The following is a 24,950-nucleotide window of genomic DNA, read 5'->3' as shown; positions in this document are numbered from 1 at the left end:
GAAGCGGGGCTCGAACACCGACCTTCCGAATCACAGTGCAATGCCTTATCCACTCGGCCACTGTAAATAACGCTACACGTAAATAAGTAACGTCAAGTCGACCCATCATTAGATTTAGAATAAAAGATGCGCATGCGAGCGTTTCTTTTTGTTGTAATACCACCGTGCACGTTAGAGCGCCGCCATTGTAAGGAAGGACGGAAACAATTCATTGCATTGACATAACTTTGACACCAGCATATTATCTTGAATTTATAATATTCAATAGGATTCAATAGTCTGATGTCACGTCCGCCCAGCAACCAGCAGATTGGTTTTAAAAAAGAAATTCGGTACTTTTTATTCTTCATGCTGGCTAGAACATTTTCACATGTCACGTGATCAGAATGTATAAAAGTCAAAACATGATCAGATTTATAATGTTTTTCTCCTCTGGATACACTTTTATGCTCGTCGGAGAAGTATTCATAAGGGCGGTGATGGAGATAATGGCGTCCGCCAGTTACTTTGCGTCATTAAGAGGGAAGTGACGTCACGACTGTTGAATCATATTGCGCTCGCAAAAAGACGTCCGTTGAACATCTATGGTATAAATCTATGACTCCATCAAACAGTGTCCATGACATGAGCTTGACACCTGACGGCATGTTATCGTATCGCTGCATTATCCTTCCATCATCAATAGGGATGATCTACACTCATGCTTCCGTCCAACCGAATCATCGATCACATGATTTGTTGCAGTACAACGATTGGACATTTCTGATTAAATGCAAACACGCTGCTTTGTTTATGAAAGTTGTAAACATATCCATGACTCACTCTGAGCAAAATGACCAATTGTAACGTTGAATATTTCTCAAACTGTGAACACTTTTCACGACGTGCAAGGGGGGGGGGGGGGGGGGGGGGAAGGGGGCATTTCGAGCACACTCTGTAATGTGAGCAATGACCTCGAGCACGTGAAAATGTAATATACATAATCCCCATTGAAGCTCTTCAATCTTTAAGTCAACCATAAGATTTTATCGGGGCAAAATCTCGGCAGGACTTTTATTGCTAATTCACAAATTGAATGAAAATAACTTAATAATGATAAAACACCCGATGGAAATGAATGATAATCTTAAAGATAATTGATACAATTCTATAGAACAATATCTTAGGAAATTAACATATAAAAGGTTATTTTGAACTGTTCATAGTTTCATCAATCAACACAGCTCGATTTCAGGATTTCCTCTATTAAAAAATTGAACAAAGACAAAAAAAAAAAAACAAAAAAAAAAAAACAACTAAAAAAATAAATAAAACCCCAAAAAAAAAAAACAAAACAAAAAACAAAAAAACAAAAACAAAGAGCAGACCAGAACAGATTTTCTTGATTCAGCAATGTTCACGTCTTTGGTCAACGCTTTCATCATATCTTCGAGTCTTCATCTTTACCCGTGTTGATGTCACACGTGTTCTGTAATTCTTTGTGGCATCGGGGCATTCGTCTTTACCTTTACTCGTGTTAATGCTTGATGTGTGCTCTCCATTTCGTAAGGGCATTCGTATGTGTCAGTAATTTATGTGTTCTCTCAAAATTAGTAAAAGCATCTTCACTCGTGTTGATGCCAAATGTGTTCGGTAATTCTTAAGGGGCTTCCGTCTTTACTCGTGTTAATGGTTGATGTGTGCTCTCCATTTCGTAAGGGCATTCGTCATTCGCCTTCATCTGTGTCAGTAATTGATGTGTTTTCTCAAAATTAGTCAAAGCATCTTCACCCGTGTTGATGTCAAATGTGTTCTATAATTCTTAAGGGGCATTCGTCTTTACTCGTGTTAATATTTGATATGTGCTCTCTATTGTACAGTCGATACAAGTTATATTGCATTTTTATTTTATTTGTTTTCCACGATAATTTGTTTATTGTTGTGCTGACGAAGTGTTTGTACCCGAAACCTCCATTGTCTGTATTGTTCCCATCCGAAGCCTCTCCATTTTCACTCTGTCGTCAGTTAGACTCACGCTTAACAAATTACCTGTCTAACTCTCAAACCTGGGACCTCAAGGATGACTTCTCGATATCCCAGATTTGAGAGTTGTTTTTTTTTCCGAGTTGAAGGTCATTTAAATCGATCGATATTTGAACGAGGATCGAGTTTTCTGGGCTAAATTTTTAAATATAGGTCTTTCCACAGGACAAAAGATAACTGGTTACTGTATACTATCACTGTCGTGAGTGGGTCTGTCTTTACTAGGCGCCTGGGTTGTGGTGAACTCTACTTCGTAGGTCGGTTCATTTCTGGCAGGTGCGTCAGCGTCCGGATGTAGCAAATCCCAAATCAAATTGGTCCAGAAATAATTGACGTCCGGTTTGAGCACGCAGTAGAAAATGAAGATGAAGAATCCTTGAAACGTGTTGAATATCACGAAGAGGTAACTGAAAACGATCTGACCAGATACAATGGCCAGGATTCCGAAGATCCACGCCAGCCCTAAGAGAGATGCAAGGGCCACTGCGCCTTTCAATTGCTTGATTATCGTGATTTTGTTTTCAAGTATCAGGTTAGCCTTTGACGCTTGTATTAGGAATTGAATAACGGTAGCAAATATGACATAGTTAAAAAACATGAGTAAACAGGCTGGTAGAATGAATGCATAATAAATGGCAGGTCTTTTGATCCAACACATGTTGTCGTATATAAGATCGTAGTTCTCAAATTTCTGAACTGAACCGGTGAGTAGGACAATGAAAAAGGGGATTCCCCAAGATATAAGAGAAAAGATGAATATGTAATCTCTCTCAACGTTGATGAAAACTATAACGATTCCCATGTACAAGTAATAGGCGTCACATGACATCCATAGGAGGGCAGAAAGCATGAAATAGTGTAAAGACATCGCTATACACTTGCACAAAACTTGGTTATGAGAATCCGAGTAGATAAGCGAGGCGTTTACCATAAATGATACATTCACCATCAACAAGGCAGCGCAGATGTTCATCAGTATGATGGAAGGTTTGTCCACGCGCAGGAAAGGAAACATCCAGTACGTCAAAAGAGTGACTGCAAGCGTGACGGCAGACGTGGTGCATCCCACGATGGACAAAATGCTCAGAAGTCTATCGTGTTTTAGGACAGAGTCATCGACTGCCATCATGAGGGCAAAGCTGGTCATGTGATTACAGCTGCACGTCAAGAACGTTTTACCCGACTCAAAAGTCGTACAACCGTCACGTTCCCACGTCCCTTCGCCTTCAACAGCGGGAACCCAGTAGACGCATCGTTTAAACGCTTTCCGAGCGCGTTGCTGATGGAATGTTAAGGTTATTTCATACTTCAGTTTTTTCATCGAAATCCCAGGCACTTCAACAGAAATTACCCTGTTGATTATTTTGCAGTTCGCTTCTCCTTGACACGGCCCGAAAAGCGAGTGGTCTTTAAAGATGGCCACGCTTAGCCTGAACTTTGACCTGTCTGCCTGGAGTAGAGATTTGCCGACGCCATGAAATGGAATATGAACATACGCCATGCCAATTTCGTCTGCGTTATAGTCCGTCATATTCACGTTCCGCACTACGGATAGTTTGTCATCGCCTGTCGATATCTTATCATGAAATACAACGCTCTTCCAATTTGCCAGTTCTTTATTATCTCCACCGTAAACGGAGAGTGCAACATCCTTGGACGAGTAAACGAAACGGGAGGCGTCATTCAACGGAATGTTATTCGCCACTCTCATGATGCTAGTGCGAAGGACTTCCCGGCTTTCGGGTTCTAATTCCTTGACGCAGCAGTCGGTGATCTTGGAGACGACGCTTAGAACGGATTCACCGATTATTTTGCTTCTTCCGGTCGGAGTGATACGACTAGTGATGTTGTCTAATTTGGACAAAATATTCCGTGACTTCAAGTATTCGGAATCTAGGGTTACACTTTCTTGAATCGCTTGGTCCACGTCTTTCACAACACTCGTTAACTGATCGTCGAAGCCTGAAAAAATGAAATAAAACTATTTATTTCGGTTTTAATTGAGGTTTTATATAACGTAATATTTACTAAACGTGCTCAATTAATACGCTTTACAAAAGGTCCATGACAAACAGCAACATTGTAGAACAAGAGATCACACCATCGCATCTTCCCGGGTTTTCTCAGCCAGCCTCACATATTATAACAGTTTACTACCACACACTGAAAAAAACCAAAACAAAACATGTATTTAACATTTTGACCAGAAAACTCGTCCTTTAAATATCGATCGATTTAAATGACCCTCATCAAAATTTTAAATACCTGTTTAGTTTTGTTTTGGGTTTTTGACCAGAGTACGGCCAGAACTTACCTTTTAGAATCACCGTGATTTCCGAAGTCTCTCGGGTTCCATCATTCAGAGTTGCCGTGCAGGAAACTTTCTCTGGCTTGAAGGGTTTCAGAGACACCACCATGATCTGATTGACGAAATTCCTTTGTCCAGAAACAGTTTGCCCTGAGCCAGACGATAGTCTCAAGTCTTTGACGTTACCTGTGTAACCTTTTAGAAAACAGTTGACATTGAACGTTTGTTTCCGGGTCACGATCGGTTCAGTGGTGATGTTTTCATATTGTCCTCGTCCTATCCCGAGAAACAGGACGGGTCGAGATGCACAGGGAACTGGAATTCGTGAAAGGAACAGATAAAAACAAATAACAAGAGATGATTGAATAGTGACCCACCAACGCAAAGTGGTGTTATGATGAAGTGTTGATAATACTAAGAATGAAATTGATAACTACTGATGATATGAAATTCTTCGTCTTCTTCTTTTTCTTTCTCCTGCCTTGTGGATACCTTCGGGAGGAGGAAAGGCTAAGGAGTAAACCTAACAAAAATCTGCATCCAAACTGATGCCAAACGTATCGCTATGCGATCGTTTGGACCACACCAGGGAGGAAGAGAGGGAGGTTTTGGTTACTGGGCAGCCCAGATCTCCACATTACTTTGCCCAGGCCGCGCTCTGGAGAGGACACTCCAGTCTCACCTTCACCGGTGAAGAGTAACATCACGGAAGACAGCAGTCTACGAGTGATAAGTCCTTGCTCAATTGGCGTAGAGTTGGACGCTACGGGTTGTCTTCGACGGTGGGAGGGATCATCGTAATCCTACTGGTCAGCTACCGCCCGCCCCAAGCTGGGCAGCCCCCAGCAAGAAAGGTGTTGACCCGCCACAATCTGCCTGCTTCAGAGGGTGCCTGGAGCTTAGAGCCTGCAAGCTTGACAAGTGGATCGTTAAACTGTGTACCAGGCAAGCAAATGAAAAAAAACGAAGTCCCCAGCTCTTCGATTAGCAAGTTGGAATGTAAGAACTATGCGCTCAGGACTGACGGATGACCTTCAGGCCATGGACGATGCTAAAAAAACAGCAGTAATTGATCGTGAACTTAACAGACTGAACATCGACATAGCAGCCTTGCAGGAAACCCGACTCCCAGAGAGGGGATCCCTGAAGCAGAAACACTTTACATTCCTCTGGCAAGGAAAAGGCACAGAAGACGTGAGGGAGCACGGTGTTGGATTTGCAGAACGCCATACATTGCTTCCTATGATTGAACCGCCAACAGACGGCACAGAGAGAATTTTAAAGCTGCGCCTGTCATCCATGCAGGGCTCGGTGAACCTTGTTTGCGTCTACGCCTCAACACTGCAAGCTTCGGTTGAAGTAAAGGACCAACTATGAGTCATTAGACGCCATTGTCAACAATATCCCAGAAGTGGAGCACATCGACCTTCTTGGCGACTTCAACGCGCGAGTTGGTGCCGACAAAGAATCATGGCCAACCGTTTTGGGGCACCACGGCATAGGAAAGATGAATGAGAATGGTCAAAGGCTTCTTGAACTCTGCTGCTATCGCAAACTATGCGTGACGAACACCTACTTTCAGAACAAGGCATGTCACAAGGTGTCATGGAGGCATCCAATGTCAAAACACTGGCATCAGCTGGACATGATCATCACAAAGCGCGATTCTCTTAACAATGTTTGTAACACCAGGTCCTATCAAAGCGCTGATTGCGACACCGATCACTCCTTGGTTGTCACAAGGGTGAAACTGACACCAAAGAAACTTCATCACTCAAAGAGAAAGGGCCAGCCCAGGATCAAAACCAGCAAGACAGCTTACCAAGAAAAGAATATAGAGTTCAACGAGCAACTTGAGAAGATTCTCAACACAGCTCATAGAAAAGCAGAACAAAACGCACAGAACAGCTGAAACTCTCTTAGAAACGCCATTTACAGCACTGCAGTTCGTACATATGGCAAAAAGGAGCGCAAGAACAAAGATCGGTTTGAAGCCAGCATTACTGAGATGGAGCCAGTCATTGATGCCAAGCGCAGCGCACTTGTCAACTATAAACATGAACCAAGTCAGAGGAACCTGCAGGCGTTGCGAGCTGCACGCAGCAAAGCACAGCAAACAGCTCGACGTTGCGCCAACGACTACTGGCTTCAGTTGTCGGACAACATCCAGCAAGCGTCTGACAGTGGCAACAGAAGGGCCATGTATGAGGGCATCAAACAGGCGACAGGCAAATCTACAAAGAAAACTGCGCCTATAAAATCAAAAACAGGGGAAGTCATCACAGACAAGGACAAGCAGATGGGAAGATGGGTAGAGCACTACTTGGAACTCTACGCCAGAGAAAACTCTGTCACCCAAAAAGTGTTAGACGCAATTGAAGAACTGCCAGTACTGGAAGAACTAGACGCAGAACCAATTATGGAGGAGCTCAGCAAAGCAATCGATGCACTGGCCTGTGGCAGAGCACCCGGTGACGACAGCATTCCACCCGAAATCATCAAATGTGGAAAGCCAGCCCTCTTGGAACCACTACATAAACTCCTGTGTCTTTGCTGGAGAGAAGGCAAGGTACCACAGGATATGCGAGATGCCAAGATTATCACCCTCTACAAAAACAAAGGAGACCGTAGTGACTGCAATAACTATAGGGGAATCTCACTACTGAGCATTGTGGGTAAAGTCTTTGCACGCGTTGTCCTCGCTCGACTGCAAGTCCTCGCCGAACGTATCTACCCAGAGTCGCAATGTGACTTCAGAGCCAAGAGGTCGACAGTGGACATGATCTTCTCAGTACGTCAACTTCAGGAGAAATGCAGAGAACAGCAGATGCCCCTCTACATTGCATTTATTGACCTGACAAAGGCATTTGACCTTGTTAGCAGGAAGGACCTTTTCCAGCTGCTAAAGAAGATTGGCTGTCCTCAGCAGCTTATCATCATTGCCTCTTTCCACGACGACATGAAGGGCACCATAAGCTATGACGGTGGAGCCTCTGAACCCTTCCCCATGCGCAGCGGCGTGAAACAAGGCTGTGTCCTCGCACCGACTTTGTTTGGTATATTTTTGTATATTTTTCTCCTTACTGCTGAAGTTTGAATTCAAAGAGCCCGCAGAAGGAGTCCACTTACACACCAGAAGTGATGGGAAGCTGTTCAATCTGGCACGGCTGAGAGCAAAGACCAAGGTCCGCACAGTCCTCATAAGGGAAATGCTATTTGCAGATGATGCAGCTCTATGCGCGCATACCGAGGAAGACCTTCAGCGGCTGATGGACAGGTTTTCCCACTCATGCAGGGAATTCGGGCTGACGATCAGCATCAAGAAAACAAATATAATTTGTCAGGATGTCCCCTCTATACCAGCAATTTACATTGACAACGAGGACCTAGAAGTCACTGATCACTTCACATACCTGGGCACAGCCATCACCAGCAACCTCTCACTTGATGCAGAATTAGACAAGCGCATCGCCAAGGCTGCCGCTGTCATGGCACAACTGAGCAAGAGAGTGTGGACCAACAACCAACTCACTTTGAACACCAAACTCAGAGTATACCAGGCATGTGTACTCAGTAGCCTACTGTATGGCAGTGAATCCTGGACAACATATGCCAGACAGGAGAATCGCCTGGAAAACTTCCACATTCGCTGTCTACGACAAATTCTCGGCATCAGGTGGCAGGACAGACTCACTAACAATGCAGTGTTAGAAAGAGCGAACTCCCTCAGTATGCATCTCATGCTCTGCCAGCGACATTTGCGATGGCTTGGTCACGTACACAGGATGGACGATGGACGCATACCCAAAGACATCATGTACGGTGAACTAGCTTCTGGACGGCGACAAACTGGCCGTCCAGCTCTGCGCATCTATGATGTCTGCAAACGAGACATGAAATTGACAGGCATCGACTCAAACACCTGGGAGTCGCTTGCCTATGACCGCAGCGGCTGGAGATATGCGGTGATGGAGGGAGTGAAGAGAGGTGAGAAGAGGAGAAAGATGAAGTTTGAGGAGAGGAGAACAAGGAGGAAAGAGAGGCAGCAGATCCAAATACCAAACACACAGTCAAACTACGTGTGCAACAACTGCGGAAGAGACTGCCATGCAAGGATTGGTCTGCTGAGTCACACCCGTCGTTGCTCTCAACAGGACTGATGAGACTAAAGCCGTACAGGGCGCAAACCATCGTCTCTTGAGACGGAAGGATGCCTACTACTACTACTACTACTACTACTACTACTACTACTACTACTACTACTACTACTACTATTATTATTATTATTATTATTATTATTATATTATTATCACTATTATTATTATTATTATTATTATTTATTATTATTATTATTATTATTATTATTATTCTTATTATTATTATTATTATTCTTATTATTATTATTATTATTATTATTATTATTATTATTATTATTATTATTATATTATTATTATTATTATTAATATTATTATTATTATTATTATTATTATTATTATTATTATTATTATTATTATTATTATTATTATTATTATTATTAACATCATCATGCTTCTTCTTCTTCTTCTTCTTCTTCTTCTTCTTCTTCTTATCATTATGCTTCTCCTCCTCCTCTTCCTCCTCATCCTCATTCTCCTCCTCCCAGTTATATCATCATCATCATCATCATCATCATCATCATCATCATCATCATCACCATCATCATCATCATCACCATCATCATCATCATCATCATCATCATCACTATCAATACCATAATTCCACACAATCATTGATTATCATCCCCACCGTCACATCAGTATTATTGGAATGGCTCACCAGATGCCTCACAGATGTAAGGCAGTCGTTCTGTAGCATCCTTAGACACCCATCCCCGGCCGTCACACCCCCCAAGGATAACACACTTCCCTGGCCCTTGAGAGGGGTGGCCATCAAGCCAGTTACTATAGTCATCCGATTTCTGTTTAAGAAAATAAGAAGTGGCCATGTGGTCTTGTGGTTTGATACTCGCTTTCGGATCTGAAGGTCCTGGGTTCGAGCCTTGCTCGGCGTATAGTTGAGTCCTTGGAGAAGGTTCTTTACTCACATTCTCTCACCGTACTCAGGTGTAAAATGAGTGCCTGGCCGCCAACAGCGTTGTATCTGTCCGAAAAAATAGTAATATCGCCTGACAGGCGTCATGTCCCGTCCTATAGTGTTGCTGTTGACCAGGGAATCCTTGTAAAGCGCTTTGAGCACGTTTAGTGGAAATTGCAATATTTAAAAAAATATTTCAAAAGCTCAAAGTTCCAGGCTTGGAAGGAGTTTTACTTTTTGTTGTTGTTGTTGTTTTTATTTTTTATTTATTTTTTTTTCTGGGGGCCCCGATAGATCAGTTGGTAGAGCACTCGCTTCACACGTAAGGGGTCCAAGATCGATCCCGGGTGCAGTCGAGATTTTTTTCCTGACCTCCCCTGTCTACCCAGCAGAGTAGAATGGGTAGCTGGGTCTGTTAGTTTTGGCGGACAGCACTCTGCGATAGAGTAGATCCTATCCAAATTATAACAAGCAACTGCTATTGTCCGTTTCACGCTATATAAATCGGGACCAACTCCGGCTCCATGGGCCCAATGGTTCTGAAAGACTACTTTGTGTGTGTGTGTGTGTGTGTGTGTGTGTGTGTGTGTGTGTGGGGGGGTTGTTTGTTTTAAAAAAAATTGTTGTCAAGATGAGGGTCATTTAAATCGATCGATATTTGAAGGAAAAGATATCTGGTCAAATTTTCAAATATGGGGTTTTCCAGAGTACGACAGCATTGGATTCAGTAGTCTGACGTCACGTCCGCCCAGCAACAAGCAGCATGGTTCTACTTAACAAAGAAAATCGGTACTTTTTATTCTTCATGCTGACTAGAACTTTTTCACATGCCATGTCATCAGAATGTATAAAAGTCAAAACATGATCAGATTTATAATGTTTTTCTCGACACACTTTTATGCTCGTTGGAGAAATATTTCATAAGGGCGTCCGCCATTGTTCCGATAGTTTAGAGCCAGTTACTAAGTTACTATGTGTCATTACGAGGGAAGTGATGTCACGACTGAGTAAGCTGAGAGAATGTGAGTAAAGAGCTTTTTCCAAGGACTTAATTATGCGTCCAGCGAGGCTCGGACCCAGGATTTCCGATCCGAAAGCAGGTGTCATACCACTAGACCACATAGCCCCGCATCAACTTTAAGAAGTACCTCGCATGGTCTCAGGTTTAAATAATAATAATAATAATAATAATAATAATAATAATAATAATAATAATAATAATAATAATAATAATAATAATAATAAATGGAATTTATATAGCGCTTTACCCCGTTGTTACAGGCTCTAAGCGCTTTACAGAGATATAAAACAAAACATATTACAGTAAGACAAGTTTGATGGAAACGTGATACGAATTCAATTTAACAACAACAAAATATGATTATAGTATTGCAACAATATGACGTCAATAGATAAAACTTTAAGCGAGATTTGAACGTTGTCAACGAATCCGAGCATCTCACGTGTGATGGGAGAGATTTCCAAAAATGCGGGGCCGAAAATTGACAAGATTGCTCACCTATTTTACGCAATGGCTTAGGTTTGACAAGGATTGACTGGTCATTGCCTGACCTCAAGTTTCTATTGGGGACATATATGTTTAGAAGGTCTTTAATTTAGGAGGGACTGTTGGTGCTCAAGGATTTGTAGATAACAGGAAGCCAATGTAACTCACGGAGAAGGAGAGTTGCTGACGGGTATTTTTTGTTATTGGGTACAATTGCGTTATTTTGAGCTATCTGAAGTTTGCTCATTTTGTCTTTAGCTAAATTCGCCCAAAGGGAGTTACAATAGTCCAATTTAGACAAAACAAGGGAATTAATTAAAAGTTCCGCTATATGCTTCGGTATTAAATTACGAATTTTCCTATTTTTTTTTTCATTTCTATGTACATAGATTGTATGGTGTTATTCACGTGGCTTGTCATGGAAAGATCTTTATCAATGATGACGCCAAGGTTTTTTGCTTTATTTGAAAATTCTAGTGTGCTATTTCCGAGAGTAATAGGTGATTTATTTGCCTGTTTAAGGATACTCGGCCTTCCACACATTAAAATATCAGTTTTACTATCGTTTAATTTTAACTTATTATGGTACATCCAAGATCTAATCTCATTAAATCAGCTCGTAATTCGTTGTATTAAGAACTGTAAATCACACTAGAAAGGGGCTGCATATACACAGTAAAAAGGACAGGGCCAAGAACAGAGCCTTGTGGCACTCCAAAGTTTAGTAAAACTTATTCTGACTGAACACCATTCACCACACAGTCCGCCATCGATCCTGTAAATATGATGTAAACCATTTAAGGGCAATTCCTTTTATGCCGAATGTATTTTCTAGTCTTTTTAACAAAATGTCATGGTCAATGGTGTCAAAGGCATCTGAAAGATCTAAAAGGCATAATGCATTGATATTGTTAGCATCAGCATTATATAACAAGTCACTAAAGATTTTAAGAAGCGCCGTTTCAGTATTGTGTTGATGTTTGTAGGCTGACTGAAAGGGTTGTTCCAAACTGTTGTTCTTAAGATGAGATGTTAATTGTGTAAGGACTACCTGCTCCAAAAGTTTTGACAAAAAAGGTAAATTTGATACAGGACGATAATTGTTTAATATATTGTGGTCCAGTGATGGTTTCTTCAGAAGTGGTTTGACGAGGGCACTTTTAAAGCACGATGGAACTTCGCCAGTCAGTATGAATGTATTTATGATTGATGTAATGGATGGTAATAATGTATCGATGGAGCTGGCCAAAAGTTGTGCTGGTAGGGGAACAAGGTCGCAGAATTTAATGGGGGCTTTTTTAATCAACTCTTTTATAAAACTAGGTGAAACTGGTTGGAACTTGTCTAAAGGGGTACCACAGAATGTATTTGTATCTATAAATGGTTCATGCCGATCTAGTTCTGAACGAATGTTATGGATTTTGTCTTTAAAAAGTTGACAAATTTGTTTGGCAAGTCTCTTTGATTGGTTGTAGATGGTAATGAAATGCATCTTTCACGTCCAAGTAGATCATTGCAGATGTTAAATAATTGTTTGCAAGATTTAGAAGTTTCGAGTTTTGAAAGAAAATACGTGGTCTTTGCTTTTTTTTATTGTTGTCTTCTAGGCATGAAATGTGTTCTTGAATAATTCACGATGAATCGTAAGACCTGATATTTTCAGCAGTCTTTCTGCTCTCCGACACTTCGTTTTAGCTTCTTTAACGTCCGACGTATACCACGGAGCATACTTGCGGTTGGTGACGGTCCTTGTTTGGAATGGCGCATGTTTGTCAAGCGTTTCGATGAGACAACTATTCCACTGGTCTGGAGAAATAATTGAATTTTAAGTCAGTTTTGTTTTGAAATTGTCCATATTGATCCCTTTGATGTTTCTGGTTGATGCGGCATGGTTTTGAAACGTCAAGATTGAAAGAAATGAGGGAGTGGTCTGAAAAGGGGAGATAATCGACGATGGCGATCGAGTTTTTTTGAGTTTAAAGAGTTTTTGATAAGCTGAGAGTCATTCTCATCGATCGATATTTAAAGGACGATTTATCTGGGCAAAATTTTAAAAATATAATATAGATAGTACGCGCTTGGTTAAGAAGCTCTCAACATTTTTGCCATCCGGAAGTATAAGTGACAGACATACAAAACTATGTGTAACTATGAACTTTTATATTCTGGTTAATACAGTTAAGTGGGAATTATTCATAAACGCGGATGGCAAAAAAATTAAAAAAACAAAAACAATTAAAAAACAAAACAAAACAAAAAAAAAGACAATAACAAAGACCCGAGTGACGTCAAGTTTATTCCATCTATATGTGCTTTTCCCAAAGTACAAGATTAAAACTAACTGGAAGACGAGAGGCCTTACCAGCGGCGTTCCATCGGGCCAACGATATCGTGAGGAAAGCAGGCTTTCTAATCCGATCCAAGGCGATGTGATGCAGCCCATTTCGTCCAACTTGTCGGCCCGAGCGGCCAGAGGGTTTAATGGTGATTCTATGAGCACTAGAATGGCCAAAATAAAAAAACAAAGTAATTAACCCTCTCCTTACCAACTATATGGGGGCGAAGTGGCCGAGTGGTTAAGGCATTGCACTGTGATCCGGATGACCCGGATTCGAGCCCCACTTCAGGCACTTTCGTTTTTTTCCTTGAGCAAGATTATTAACCCTCAATTTGCTCACTTGGACAACATGGGTGATTCCTGTTGACATCAGATATCTTGTTTGATGAATTATCTATATTCCTTCGTGGAATTCCTTGGTGACAATATCTTATGATATCGTGGCGAAAAAGGCATAATAATAATAATATAATAATAATAATAATAATAATAATAATAATAATAAATAATAATAATAATAATAATAATAATAATAATAATAATAATAATAATAATAATAATAATAATAATAATAATAATAATAATAATAATAATAATAATAATAATTTCCAACTATTGCAAGCTTCAATTTAATTACGAAAACAGATAGAACGGACGTTTCGGGTTTCCCCTTTATCAACAAACAGGCTGAATAAAATTCATCTGTAGAGTGTCATTCATTCTGTTTTTTTATAAAGGGGAAACCCGACACGTCCGTTCTATCTGTTTTCGTAATTAAATTGAAGCTTACATTCAATTTCACATTGTTATTTATTTCTTCGAACTTCGAGCAGCAACATTTACATGACCAACTAAGATATATAGAAAAATCGTCACATTCGTTACGATGCAACAAACATTTTTTTTCCCATGAAGATTTCTGTTGCACATCAAAAAAATTTGAAGAGATTTTTTTTGGTTATAGTTATCAAAACTCAATGCTGTGTTGTACAACTTGTTTTCCTGTCATTCCTCATGAGATGGAGTTTTAACCCCCTTCGTACCACCTACAACAAAATCGTCACATTTGTTACGACACAATATATACATTTTTTCTTATTCAGATTTAATTTGTACATCTCAATGATCTTTGTTTATTTAATAATAACATAAAGTTGTTTTGTAGAGAGATTGTTTCAGTCTAAAAATTCAATTTTTCTGCTGGGTAAGCCTGCCATTTTGGGAAAATACTGCAAATCATCGGTAAGGAGAGTTTTAAAAAGTCCATTTTTATGTTGGATGGACATGACGTTACAGGGGAAATATGGAAAAGTGTCGGTATGCAAAGAGTTAAAAAATAGAAGAAAAATTTGAAATTAAACGTAAACTAAACTCTCTTTTCGGGCGTCCCGCGCGGTAGTTCAGAGGGTAGAGCACTCGCTTCACACGAAAAAGGGACCCAGATCGATCTCCCGGGGTGAAAGTCGAGATTTATTTTTTCCAACCTTCCTGTTCACCCAACAGTAAGTGGGTAACTGGGTCTGTTAGATTTGGCGGAAAGTACTTTGCGATAGACTAGCGTCCTATCCAAAGGGAATGAACCAATTGTTATTATCCGTTTCACGCTAATGAAAGCGGGATAAACTCTGGCTTATGGGCTCTGAAGGACTACTAAAAAAACAACAACAACGCTCTTGCGGCGATGTGGTCTAGTGGTATCACACTCGCTTTCGGATCGGAAGGTCCTGGGTTCGAGCCTCGCTCTGCGCATAGTTGAGTCCTTGGAGAAGGCTCTTTACTCACATTCTCTCACAGTACTCAGGTGTAAAATGAGTACCTGGCCGTTAACAGCGTTGTCTCTGTCACAAAAATTGCAACATCTCCTAACAGGCGTCATGTCCCGTCCTAAATGTTAACTGTCGCTGTTGGCCAGGAATCCCTTGTAAAGCGCTTTGAGCACATTTAGTGGATATTGCGCTATATATAAAGGCTCAATAAAAAAAGCTCAATTTTTCAATCCGGGAAAACAACACGTGAGGGTGGATCATTATATTTATATGTTCAAATTATTCACGATCCTCAGGTCTTTCGGATGGAACAACAACAGACCTGCCTGCTTGAAAATCTAAAAATTGGCCCGAAAGTTTGTCCGAAAGATTTGTAATATCGCCCAACAGTAACAGGAGTCATGTCTTCCTACATGTTAAGTGTTGCTATTGGTCAGGACCCCTTGCAAAGCGCTTTGAGCACGTTTAGTGGATATTGCCCATTATAAAAGCTCGATTTTTTTACTCGCCCAGAGCCTGCATGATATAGCGGGAAAAGCTGCGCTTAACAAATGGTCATTATTATTATTATTATTATTATTATTATTATTATTATTATTATTATTATTATTATTATTATTATTATTATTATTATTATTATTATTATTATTATTATTATTATCATTATTGTTATCATTATTATTATTATTATTATTATTATTATTATTATTATTATTATTATTATTATTATATTATTATCATTATTATTATCATTATTATTATTATTATTATTATTATTATTATTATTATTATTATTATTATTATTATTATTATTATTATTATCATTATTATTATCATTATCATTATCATCATCATCATCATCATCATCATAATCATCATCATCATCATCATCATCATCATCATCATCATCATCATCATCATCATCATCATCATCATCATCATCATCATCATCATTATTATCATTATTATTATTATTATTATTATTATTATTATTATTATTATTATTATTATTATCATTATTGTTATCATTATTATTATTATTATTATTATTATTATTATTATTATTATTATTATTATTATTATTATTATTATTATTATTATTATTATTATTATCATTATTATTATTATCAATATCATAAACACAAACAGAAATAATCATGGAGTAAAATCTAAATGTCACTGTCAATAATTAGAGCGGACTAGCAGATTATATGTATCACGCATCACGTGAATGTCACGTTAATGTTACAATGTACGTATCATGTGAATACTACAATGTACGTATCACGTGAATGTTACAATCTACGTATCACGTTAATGTTACAATGTACGTATCACGTGAATGTTACAATGTACGTATCACGTTAATGTTACAATCTACGTATCACGTTAATGTTACAATCTACGTATCACGTTAATGTTACAATCTACGTATCACGTTAATGTTACAATCTACGTATCACGTTAATGTTACAATGTACGTATCACGTGAATGTTACAATGTACGTATCACGTGAATGTTACAATGTACGTATCACGTGAATGTTACAATGTACGTATCACGTTAATGTTACAATCTACGTATCACGTTAATGTTACAATCTACGTATCACGTGAATGTTACAATGTACGTATCACGTGAATGTTACAATCTACGTATCACGTTAATGTTACAATCTACGTATCACGTTAATGTTACAATCTACGTATCACGTGAATGTTACAATGTACGTATTGCTCATTACGTGGATGTCACAATGCAAACATTCCCGGGATTCAAATAAAAATCGCATTGCGGCATTACAGATTAAACGGAAATGATGTCACTCAGCTTTTTCTTATTGTTTTTAGCCAGCCAGTTTATGATTATTTCTCACTCAATTCTATCCATCAGACTAGATATATAAACGTTCGAGGTTACAAACAGTTTTGTTTGTTTAGTACGTTATATCGTAGCCATCGTAAACTTAAAGCCTGGCACTGGCCAAAAAATGACGTCAAAGACCAGACTTTGGACACAAAAGAACACAAATCGTGAGGTATATTCTCTTCAATAGTTCAACCAATGGGAGCACTTGTTTCCATGAGCACTACTAACGACAACTCACTAGGCGGTGCAAAAACCAAATAATGACGTCAAAATGACAGTCCTTTTGGGTTTCAGTGCCATATTCGGCGGGTGGAATGTTTTGATTGAATTACTTAAGAGCACTGCATCAATTTTTGTGTGTAATGAAAATGATCACGTGATAGGTACGTAATACCCGATGCGTGATGCGTAGTATCTGCTAAATCCCTCTACTAGCCCCTAGCCATCGTACACTCATTGCCTGACACTGACCCCCCAAAAATGACATCAAAAGACAAGTCTTTGGCCACAAAAGAAAACATACCGTGAGTTGTATTCAATAGTTGAACCAATGGAATCACTTGTTTTCTTGAGCTCTACTAAAGACAACTCACTAGGCGCTGCACTAACCTAAATAATAATGACGTTAAATTATAAGTCCTAGTGGATTTCAGTGTCAGGCTACAATTTAACGATGGCTACGCTAGAAGTTTGACATCATTTTTAAGGTTTGTGCAGCGTGTTGTGAATTGTCGTTAGTCGAGCTCAAGAAAACAAGTGATTCCATTGGTTGAATAATTGTATACAACTCACGATTTGTTTTCTTTTGTGGCCAAAGACTTGTCTATTGACGTCATTTTTTGGTCAGTGTCAGTCTCTTAGCTAACGATGGCTACGGTCAGTGTCAGGATCATGAGTTTAAGGAGGCCACGGTTCTAGTGTCAGGCTATATGTAAACGATGGCTACTGTCAGTGTCAGGCTATGTTTTAACGATGGCTACGGTCAGTGTCAGGCTATAAGTTTACGATGGCTACGGTTCTAGTGTTAGGCTATATGTTTACGATGGCTACGGTTCTAGTGGCAGGCTATGTGTTAACGACGGCTACAGTTCTAGTGTCAGGCTATGTGTTAACGATGGCCACGTTTCTAGTGTCTGGCTATGTGTAAACGATGGATACGGTTCTAGTGTCTGGCTATGTGTTAACGATGGCCACGGTTCTAGTGTCTGGCTATGTGTTAACGATGGCTACGGTTCTAGTGTCAGGCTATGTGTTAACGATGTCCACGGTTCTAGTGTCTGGCTATGTGTTAACGATGGCCACGGTTCTAGTGTCTGGCTATGTGTTAACGATGGCCACGGTTCTAGTGTCAGGCTATGTGTTAACGATGGCTACAGTTCTAGTGTCTGGCTATGTGTTAACGATGGCTACGGTTCTAGTGTCAGGCTATGTGTTAACGATGGCCACGGTTCTAGTGTCAGGCTATGTGTTAACGATGACTACGGTTCTAGTGTCTGGCTATGTGTTAACGATGGCTACGGTTCTAGTGTCTGGCTATGTGTTAACGATGGCTACGGTTCTAGTGTCAGGCTATGTGTTAACGATGGCCACGGTTCTAGTGTCAGGCTATGTGTTAACGATGGCTACGGTTCTAGTGTCAGGCTATGTGTTAACGATGGCTACGGTTCTAGTGTCTGGCTATGTGTTAACGATGGCTACGGTTCTAGTGTCAGGCTATATGTTAACGATGGCCACGGTTCTAGTGTCTGGCTATGTGTTAACGATGTCCACGGTTCTAGTGTCTGGCTATGTGTTAACGATGGCCATGGTTCTAGTGTCTGGCTATGTGTTAACGATGGCCACGGTTCTAGTGTCTGGCTATGTGTTAACGATGGCTACGGTTCTAGTGTCAGGCTATGTGTTAACGATGGCCATGGTTCTAGTGTCTGGCTATGTGTTAACGATGGCCACGGTTCTAGTGTCTGGCTATGTGTTAACGATGGCCACGGTTCTAGTGTCAGGCTATGTGTTAACGATGGCCACGGTTCTAGTGGCAGGCTATGTGTTAACGATGGCCACGGTTCTAGTGTCAGGCTATGTGTTAACGATGGCCACGGTTCTAGTGTCAGGCTATGTGTTAACGATGGCCACGGTTCTAGTGTCTGGCAATTTGTTAACGATGGCTACGGTTCTAGTGTCTGGCTATGTGTTAACGAGGGCCACGGTTCTAGTAGCAGGCTATGTGTTAACGATGGCTACGGTTCTAGTGTCTGGCTATGTGTTAACGATGGCCACGGTTCTAGTAGCAGGCTATGTGTTAACGATGGCTACGGTTCTAGTGTCAGGCTATGTGTTAACGATGGCCACGGTTCTATTGTCTGACTATGTGTTAACGATGGCCACGGTTCTAGTGTCAGGCTATGTGTTAACGATGGCTACGGTTCTAGTGTCTGGCTATGTGTTAACGATGACCACGGTTCTAGTGTCAGGCTATGTGTTAACGATGGCTACGGTTCTAGTGTCAGGCTATGTGTTAACGATGGCCACGGTTCTATTGTCTGACTATGTGTTAACGATGGCTACGGTTCTAGTGTCAGGCTATGTGTTAACGATGGCCACGGTTCTATTGTCTGACTATGTGTTAACGATGGCCACGGTTCTAGTGTCAGGCTATGTGTTAACGATGGCTACGGTTCTAGTGTCTGGCTATGTGTTAACGATGACCACGGTTCTAGTGTCAGGCTATTTGTTAACGATGGCCACGGTTCTAGTGGCAGGCTATGTGTTAACGATGGCCACGGTTCTAGTGTCAGGCTATGTGTTAACGATGGCCACGGTTCTAGTGTCAGGCTATGTGTTAACGATGTCCACGGTTCTAGTGTCAGGCTATGTGTTAACGATGGCCACGGTTCTAGTGGCAGGCTATGTGTTAACGATGGCCACGGTTCTAGTGTCAGGCTATGTGTTAACGATGGCCACGGTTCTAGTGTCTGGCTATTTGTTAACGATGGCTACGGTTCTAGTGTCTGGCTATGTGTTAACGATGGCTACGACTAGCCCCTGGAATAAAACCCGTGAAATGATTTACTGTGCGGCTATGTGGTGTAGTGGAATGACACTCGCTTTCGGATCGGAAGGTCCTGGGTTTGAGCTTCGCGCTCGGCGCATAGTTGACTCCTTAGAAAAGACTCTCTACTTACATTCTTTCACTGTACTCAGGTGTAAGATAAGTACTTGGCCGTTAACAACGCTGTCTTTTTTCCGAAAAATTATAATATCGCTCAACAGGTGTCATGTCCCGTCCTACATGTTAAATGTTGCTGTTTACCAGGGACCCCTTGTAAAGCGCCTTTGAGCACATTTAGTGGATATTGCGCTATATAAAGGCTCAATTAATTTTTAAAATTACTTACACTTGTAAACTTCCTGTTCTGTGTCGTGGTTTCGAAGGGTCACACCTTGACCTCCTAAATTTTTGCAGGACGCCATCGCAGTCTTACAATTCAGGCGAGTATCCTGGAATATGAAATACTTGTCGAGTGTTGCGCTTTTTTGCCACTTTTTAATGTCGCAATGTTGACCTGTTCGAAAAGCCAGAAATGTGTTATAACACATCAAAACGGTTTCATGTCTGTTTTGTTTGTTTTTGTTTTTAAGGGTTTTACGGCGTTTGCGAGTAATTAATGACATATAAGCGCCAGTAAAAAAAAAGAAGAAAATAGGATAGTCAAAAGTTCTAGAATTACAATTAAAGCGCCCAAGAAAAGGTAAGACAAAGGGGAATTGGTTCGAATAGGGAACCGATTTAGATTCCAAGAGCACACTATCAGTGTACTTAGTTTGAGATAACTCAAAGTCTCATCCAGACACAAGTAGAGGTCCCCGCAAAGAGGAACACAGTCAATGGTTTACAAATCATAAAAGGAAAAATAATACAGTTCATAACAGAGAGATGATTTACAAGGAAAAAGAATATTATCTCCAAATACTAACTACAGATAGATTGCGCTTGGATAAGGAGCTCACAACATTACCATCCGGAAGTATAAAGGACCAACACACAAAACTTTGTGTAACCATGATCGTTTATAGGCCTGAGTGACTCAATTTCGAACGATCTATACTTTTGAATGTTTCCCTCCCAGCCAGGGTATCCGGCCAGAGCCAGGACAAAACCAAGTAATCTCATTCCAAGACAAAGACAGAAAGCCAATTGGAAAACAGCTATAGGTTTGTGTGTTTACTTTGACTCGACCCTTTCCATGCATTGCCATGTCGATAATTTAGGTAAGACTTTATATGTCGAGCTCAGAAGAATTTCACAATTGGCTAATTTTTTAGATCAAAAATCTGTTCAAACCATCATTTCTTCCTTGATGTTTTCTAGACTTGATTACTGTAACATGCTCATGTATTCTATTCCAAATAACGTCCTCAGCAAACTGTAGCGCATTCAAAATCAAGCGGAAAAATTAGTTTTGAAAAGGAAAAAAAGTGATCATGTCACACCTTTGTTTTGGACTTTACATTGGCTCCCTGTTAGATTTAGGATTACATATAAAATTGCTGTAATGTGCTATAATCATATTAATGAAACTTCTCTTGCCTATATATCAGATTTCATAAATGTTTACACTCCCTTAATTTAAGATCCAACTCTCAATCACGATTATGCGTTCCTAAAAGGGATCTAAGACCTATGCTGATCGTGCATTTATTCATGCTGCTCCCGCTGTCTGGAATTCTTTTGCATTCAATGTTAGGAGCGGGGTTGTGGATTCCCAGTCATCTTTTAAAAAGAAATTAAAATCTCATCTTATATAAGCATTGGACTGGAACCCTCAGGGCAGAAGATCAAGGGGAAGGCCACGAGGAACATGGAGAAGAATTAAAGAAGCTGATATACAGAGAAGTGGTAAGACCTGGAATGAGATAAAAAAGTTAGCTCAGGATAGAGAAGGATGGAAACTGTTTGTCTGTGGCCTATACCCTGACCCAGGGTCAAAAAGGCAATGATGATGATGATGATGACTAGATTAAATAAAACATCTTTTAAATAAGATATACATTTGTTACATCAAAATTCTCATGACATAATATTATGATCTCCCTTCATCCGCCATTATTGTTAAATGTACTGATATGATTTTTATTCAATAATTCATGTTAACAGATATTTTTTCGTCTCTGTATGCATATGCACGTTTTGGTGAATGTATGTGTCGTTGTGAGGGTGTGTGTGTATGTGTGTGCGTGCTTGTATAAATGGGTGTGTGTACAAACATGTTTTTAATGTTGTTTTACAATTTTGTGCGCCTAGAGCTGTTTTTTCAACGAGATTGGGCGCTATACAAATAAACTTTATTATTATTATTATTATTATTATTATTATTATTATTATTATTATTATTATTATTATTATTATTATTATTATTATTATTATTATTATTATTATTATTATAGGGGGATTGAAGACACAGTATGTACCTCCCTGCCCACTATGGGAGGTCAGGAACCACACCAGGTTTTTATGACTGTGTAAACTGAAGCTAACCATTAACCTAAAGCTTGGCTCAGCAGTACGGTCTTTGCTTTGTCCCCGAAACGTACCGAGTTCGATCACCCGCCGCTGCGCTGTGTGGCCTTGAGCAAGTCACCTTGGCCTAGCTTAATTTGCGGCCCTACACTGCGGCTGACGCCTGGTTTATTCCAGTCTTCCCTTGGAATAGGCCCTAGAGACAAATTTCCCCTATGGAGAGAACGAAATTGACGCCACTTAGCTCTTTGTTATTGTTTTCCGCCAGCCATTTATATGTGGCTACGTGGTCTAGTGGTATGGCACTCGCTTTCGGATCGGAAGGTCCCGGGTTCGAGCCTCGCGCTCAGCGCATAGTTGAGTCCTTGGAAAAGGCTCTTTACTGACATTCTCTCATCGTATTCAGATGTAGAATGAATACCTGGCCGTTAACAGCGTTGTCTTTGTCCGAAATATTATAATATCGCCTAACAGGCGTCATGTCCCGTCCTACATGTTAAAGTTACTGTTGACCAGGGACCCCTTGTAAAGCGCTTTGAGCACGTTTAGTGGATATTGGCTATACAAAAGCTCAATTATTATTTTTTATGATTACTTTGAAACTAAATTGTATATTGTATTGTAGATTGGTACGTTATATTCGGCTGGCGGATGTTGTGAGCACTTTTCCCAAATGCACAGCATCAAAACTTAACGTATTTTTTATGTCGGGAAAAGCATTAGGTCCATGATGGGGCCGGAATCTATCCAAGTTTCAATTGCGTGAAACAGACCGTACCAATTGCTTGCTACTATAGAGAGGTCGCTAGTTTATCGCAAAGTACTTTCCGCCAGATCAAAGAGACCCAGCTACCCTATCACTGTGGATGGAGAGGCGCGGGGGCGGGGGGGGGGGGGATGTAGAAAAAAATCTTGACTACACCGGGGATTGATTTCAGTTTGATTGCGTGTGAAGCGAGTGGTCTACCTCTTGGTACGTTATGTCCGGCTGGCGGTTGTTGTGAGTTTTTTTGTTTTGGTTAAACGCATAGCATCAATAACAATAAATAATTGAGCTTTATATAGCGCAATATCCACTAAATGTGCTCAAAGCGCTTTACAAGGGGTCCCTGGTCAACAGCAACATTTAACATGTAGGACGGGACATGACACCTGTTAGGCGATATTACAATTTTTCGGACAAAGACAACGCTGCTAACGGTCAGGTACTCATTTTACACCTGAGTACGATGAGAGACTGTGAGTAAAGGCTCTTCTCCAAGGACTCAACAATGCGCCGAGCACGAGGTTCGAACCCAGGACCTTCCGATCCGAAAGCGAGTGTCATACCACTAGACCACATGGCCGCACAATAAAGAGGTCAGGGTATTTTACTTACATTTGGTCACGCCGAATCTCGTCAAAACAAGGAGATACAAGGGAAAAACGACTTGTTCATTCATGATAATATCGTATGGTTTGCCAACACTTGGCCGTATGATATAGAACGTATTAAGTGACGTCACTCGTCCGTCGGGTGATTAGTTCTCAATAAAGTCTCTCTGAAAGACGAAAAACGGCAAAGATTTCATAATATTATAGTTGTGTGTGTGTTTGTACGGATCATCTGGCGGGCAGGACATGTGAGGATTTTACTTACATGCATGGCATGTATACAATGCAATCTGTGGAAAAAGAGAAAAAAGAAAATAAACGAAAGAAGAAGAAGAAGTAAACAAGAGGAGACGTGGGACCTCAAAACTATGACACTGACATAGAACCGGACCGAGACACAAAGATTGAACAAATGTGTATTGAAAGGTGCCAGACAAAGCAAGAAAAAAATAGAAGAAAATAACCATCTCAAAAAATCGGTCACCTTGACTGGGATCGAACCTCAGATCTTCTGATTACCGGTCAGACGTGCTACCCGCGGCAGACTGATTGTTTGGGATGTTTTTTTCTTATATTTTTCTTTCTTGCTTTGTCTGACACCTTTCTTACACACTTGTTCAGATCTTTATCTTGCTCCGGTGCCTGCTCCTTAATTTCTTAATTTGATACCGTACTAAGACCTACGAAGTCCCAGGTTTGAGGGTTTTTGTCAAGATGAGGGTCATTTTTATCGATCGATAGTAGAAGGACGATATTTTTGGCCTAAATTTTAAGTACGTGCTTTCTTTTAATTTTTTAAAAAAAAAGTACGGTACTATACCGACGTGCACTTATTTGCAGGTCTGATAACCCAATTCCTTTTGGCTCATTGTTGTAATGGAAATCTCAAAAATTGACGTAAAATATTGTCCATTACAACAATGTTAAACTAGGCCCATATGTGGGTTTGGATGTCAGACCTGTATATATGTACACGTCGTATTATACTCATATTATACTCTCTTGGGAAGGGAGATAAAATAGTTTTGTGAACTAAACATTATTTGAATTTAGCATAATATTATCTAATCATTTTAGTTACATATTCATTTTTGGGAGGCCTTCCGAAAGCTCCTCATGCTAAGGGAAACAACCCAAATATTCCATAAACTAATCCTAAGAAAAAATACAACCTTGT

At 40.2% G+C, this 24,950-nt stretch overlaps 1 protein-coding gene across 1 annotated transcript in view; it reads right to left on the bottom strand.

Annotated features, from left to right (window-relative positions):
* Nucleotides 1-1,023: 1,023 nt before the first annotated feature.
* Nucleotides 1,024-24,950, bottom strand: part of LOC144957854 (adhesion G protein-coupled receptor L4-like) — a 31,590-nt gene continuing 7,663 nt past the window's right edge. The window contains exons 2-7 of the mRNA XM_078889325.1: nt 23,778-24,063; nt 20,277-20,444; nt 13,273-13,409; nt 9,146-9,287; nt 4,337-4,645; nt 1,024-3,984 (exon numbers count right to left, since the gene is read on the bottom strand). Coding sequence (XP_078745451.1) covers nt 2,204-3,984; nt 4,337-4,645; nt 9,146-9,287; nt 13,273-13,409; nt 20,277-20,444; nt 23,778-23,841 — 2,601 coding nt within the window. The 5' untranslated portion in view covers nt 23,842-24,063 and the 3' untranslated portion in view covers nt 1,024-2,203. The remainder of the gene's footprint in view (nt 3,985-4,336; nt 4,646-9,145; nt 9,288-13,272; nt 13,410-20,276; nt 20,445-23,777; nt 24,064-24,950) is intronic.

The sequence above is a fragment of the Berghia stephanieae genome, chromosome 12 (assembly GCF_034508935.2).
Source record: "Berghia stephanieae isolate SIO BIC M18660-M18661 chromosome 12, UCSD_Bste_1.3, whole genome shotgun sequence".
In the NCBI taxonomy this organism is placed as follows: Eukaryota; Metazoa; Mollusca; class Gastropoda; order Nudibranchia; family Aeolidiidae; genus Berghia; species Berghia stephanieae.
This window is presented reverse-complemented; position numbering and strand designations above follow the sequence as displayed.